At 27.6% G+C, this 4,496-nt stretch overlaps 1 protein-coding gene across 1 annotated transcript in view; it reads right to left on the minus strand.

Annotated features, from left to right (window-relative positions):
* The window catches only part of LOC126906847 (protein numb homolog), an 8,055-nt gene extending 5,184 nt beyond the window's left edge, over nt 1-2,871 (minus strand). Inside the window, exon 1 of the mRNA XM_050687752.1 lies at nt 2,720-2,871. Coding sequence (XP_050543709.1) covers nt 2,720-2,756 — 37 coding nt within the window. The 5' untranslated portion in view covers nt 2,757-2,871. The remainder of the gene's footprint in view (nt 1-2,719) is intronic.
* Between the last annotated feature and the right edge of the window lie 1,625 nt (nt 2,872-4,496).

Genomic DNA, 4,496 nt, shown 5'->3' on the forward strand with positions numbered 1-4,496 from the left:
ATATTATATTTAACTTTATAATGCTATAACTTATTGAAAAGTTTATGGATCCACACAATTTTTTTATGAGAAATAATATTTTTTAATAAACCCTTTTTCATTCGACATACTTTATCTTAATCGAGATATTAATAAGGAACCAGCAGATCAAGTAGCTTTTGGAATAAAACACCAATTTTTTTAAAATTAAACACTATCTAAAGATTTGCATCGAAGCGTTTATTTTTGATAGTGATTTTAATCACTGTCAGATATCATTATACTTGATCCAACTATACCACGGCACCACTGTACCGCGACCACCCTGTGCTAGGTTGGGTTTTTTATTATATGAAAGTTATTTGTGTAAAATTTGGTTTTAATAACTTGCTCCTTCAGGTCCGAATCAGAGTTGAAAATTCGCTCAAAAAGGTAACTTTTCAGTTTTTAATTATTATTTTTAAAACTAACACACTTAGCGTAACAATGTATAGAATATAAATTATAGATTTTAATATTTTCTTTTAAAATAGTATTTACAAAAATTTTCTAAAATTATTTTTACTTGTTCAAAAAAATAAAATAAAAAAATAATTTAATAAAATTCTTTTTTTGAATAAAAATCATTCTTAATTTTCGAAATAATCATTTTACAACAAAATGTTTCTTAAAAAAAATATGTAAAGTTAAATTTTCTAAAATATTGGTTTTTTGTAATTATAGTTAGATTTATAGTTTTGCTGTTTTAATAACACTAACGATCTAAATAGGATTGTTTAAAACTTTTTATTCGGGGTACTACGATTATAAATAGGACACAATTAATAATAAAAAAAATTAGTGATAGGTATTTTCAAACATTTTTAACTATCGATTAATTATTTGAATTGTGTTTATACCACCGAATATTTTATTTTTAGCATAAACTATCAAATATTTTAAAAACTATTCGAATAAATCGTGTAACTATCGAATATTTTTACTATTCGAATAGTTTTTGAATGACTATCGAATAGTTCGATAGTTACTATTCGATATTTCCCATCGCTTGTAATAATACACTAACTACACTAATCAAGTAATAACTAGAAACAAAATACTTTTATTTATTATGTCTTTACGGATGATGCCATTATCATTATTCTTTATTAATACCATCCCCATCAACTTTATTTTTAGTTATTACAATCATTAAATGTAATCTATTGGTTTTTGCTATTGAAAATTAGGTATTTTTTAAAGATTATAATTAACAAACTTTGTTTGAACAAGTTGTTTGATTCATTGATTTTTTTAATAAAAATAAATCAAGAACTTAAATTAAATTACCATATGCTATTGGTAAAATTATATTTTAAACTGTTATACCACAAATATGTTAGCTAAAAAGAATTACATAAAATACATTTTTTAATTTATAGTGTATTATTATTTACTTAATACCCATAACTCTTGAAAGTCGAAATTTTAGATAATTATTCTTTTTTTTTCTGTTAAAGTATTATCTTTGTATCGTTGTATTATCTTTAGTTATAAATAAAGATAATTCAATGTACTTTAAACATAAAATAATTACTTTTGGTTTAGATAAGTCCGGATTTTTCAAACATCAAAAATAAAAAAATTATGATATATTTTCAGTTTAGGTACCAATATGCATTTAGCATTGATGTTGATAATATGATTTTTGGAATACTTATTCTCGATTTTTTACAAGTTTATACTCATAGCTTTTAAGGCAAAATATTTTGAATATTTATTATTTTTAACAAATATTCTCAGTTTTAATAATAAAAGACACATACATAATAGATTATATAATTATTTCAAGAAGTACAAATGTATAATACTTCATATTATTAGCAAGTTGTTACAATTGGGATATTTTAATTTTGAATTATATATAATTCAAATTAATTATAACAGATTTATTAAATAAATTAATGTTTCAAATATTTTGTGAAAATATTAATCATACAATAATCAATATTCATTTGAATTTTTATGTTTTGTGGTCATTAGTAAAATTTAGTAGACATTTTATTTTTTATTTTTCAGTACCCAAAATATAAGATCAAATATGTATGGTACTAAATATTTATTCATAAAATAATACTATTTTATGGTCTATTTTGAAATCATAAAAATATAATACGTTTTTGTGTAATAATTTTATATACGAAAAATGTCCATATGAGGCTAGTTATTACAATCTTATGGTAACAAATTGTTACAGTATTATTGAGTAATATTTATTACCCATAAAAAAATTAAATAATACATAATATAAAAGTATACTGGAACAACAAGCCCTCTCTATGAAACAACACCATCTTGGAAAAATATGTTAAAATATTGATTTGCAGAAGTTAAACATATTTTTTTAGTACTTAAAATACAAATTTTTATTTTATGACAGCTTAGAATATATAAATTAATATTAATTTATAAAAATTTTGATAACTGTTGATGAAAAATTACTAAAAATAAGAATATAAAACGTGTAATAACTAGCCCCGCTACCCCTATTTAATAATTTATAATTAAAACTGAAGTAAATGTTCTATACAAATTAAATTAACTTGTAAACTTGATATATCAAGTGACCAAACAAAAGAGTGAATAAGACAAATTTATTCTTCATTATTTACATGCTAAATATGACCATGTTATGTTTTTTCAGACAAGGATCTGACAAGTATACATCATATATTAGTATCAGTATCTTAGTATCTCTTACTTTTAGCATAGTGTGCACTGGAGACTATCTGGTCCATTCTGTACAACGTGATTTATCAAGGTCCCGTGTCGCTTCTTGATACACGGAGCCCTGTGCCCGTGCAATCTTTATCAATCGTCGTCCTACAAACAGCTGTTATGTGTATAAGGTAGTTTGACTAATACCGCGTGTGATACGCCACTGTACAAAGTCCAGCAAGTGCCACACGTCCGTTGACCACTCGCCTCAATTAAAAAAGTCATCTTCGTGACACCGACCGACTCAGATCGCAGAATACTCTGAACAACGTTTTTTCTTTTTTTCTGTGCAACTCTGTAGATTTTATATATTTTGCTTTGTGCGACGTACGTTTATCATATCCTCTTATTAAATTTAGACTAATTAATTTAGTGACTGTCGTAAACAACAATAAACGGCTCTACGTTACTATTTGTGAAAACCGGTGTCGACTACTTTTTCTTGTCTTACGACGTACGTCGTGTCAAAATGTACTACTCCCCATTTTATATTTCAAGTTTATTGTAGGAAAATATTATTCTTAAGGGTATACGATTTTAGGGATAACTTTAGAAAGGTAGATGGAAAAATTATTTGTTTACTATTAAATGAAGAATGGTCTAAATAAATATAGTTTAAAAAAACACGCTTTTAAAGCACATCGAACTAAAAAGTTCAAAATAATTTTTAAAATAAGCTTAAAACAATAATGAACGAAAAGTACTAGTATTATTGTGAAAAAAGCGTCAGGCTCTCAATATACAAAAAATATGGCATAAAGCACCCACGCTTTTTTTCACAATAATACTAGTACTTTTCGTTCATTATTGTTTTAAGCTTATTTTAAAAATTATTTTGAACTTTTTAGTTCGATGTGCTTTAAAAGCGTGTTTTTTTAAACTATATTTATTTAGACCATTCTTCATTTAATAGTAAACAAATAATTTTTCCATCTACNATTTTTTACTTTTTAGTTTCATGTTATGATAGTAGTTAATATCAATATCATGGTTATAACGGGTAACGGGAAATCAGGGTTCGATTCCGGAGAGGGAGTCTAAGAAACGGCTACCACATCCAAGGAAAGCAGCAAGTGCGCAACGTGGAGGTAGTGACGAAAAATGACGATACGAGAATCATCCCCCGTAATCGGAATGAATACACTACATATCACTTAATGAGAATAAAGTGTATTAATATATAAGTTTTAATAGTAATTAGAATATATATATATATATATACATGTAAAGACACATAAGTACGTTAACATATCATGCACGAGGTATAGCCGTGTTTTGTGGGCGGGCGTGGCGGGAGGAACGTTATACACGAGGTAAATACGGCGGCAGTGGCGTCGGCTGTAGGGATATATAAATGAATATTAACATATACGTATATATAAATATTAATATATATATATATATACATGCATATATATATTAATATTAGCGGTGGCGGTAAGAATATATGATCTTCGCATATTATTGCGTCACTTTCGCTGGCGTCGACGACGCGATGTCCGGCGTGATCCTCGGGCGTCAAAAGGTTAGCAGCGTAGATGACGACAGTACACGAGTGAACTACGAAATCATTAACGGCGGGACGTCGTCGGCCGTGCGGCACTTGCTGGACTTTGCACCGCGGCGTATAACGCGCGTTGTTGGTCAGACAAATACTCATAAAATAGGGCGACGGCTGATAAAGGTGGCCTGAGTCGTGGCGCATCGTATATAACGAAACGACACGGGGCCGTGTCAATCACAATTAAAATTTGTTATAC

The sequence above is a fragment of the Daktulosphaira vitifoliae genome, unplaced genomic scaffold (genome assembly GCF_025091365.1).
Source record: "Daktulosphaira vitifoliae isolate Bord-2020 unplaced genomic scaffold, ASM2509136v1 Scaffold_1, whole genome shotgun sequence".
In the NCBI taxonomy this organism is placed as follows: Eukaryota; Metazoa; Arthropoda; class Insecta; order Hemiptera; family Phylloxeridae; genus Daktulosphaira; species Daktulosphaira vitifoliae.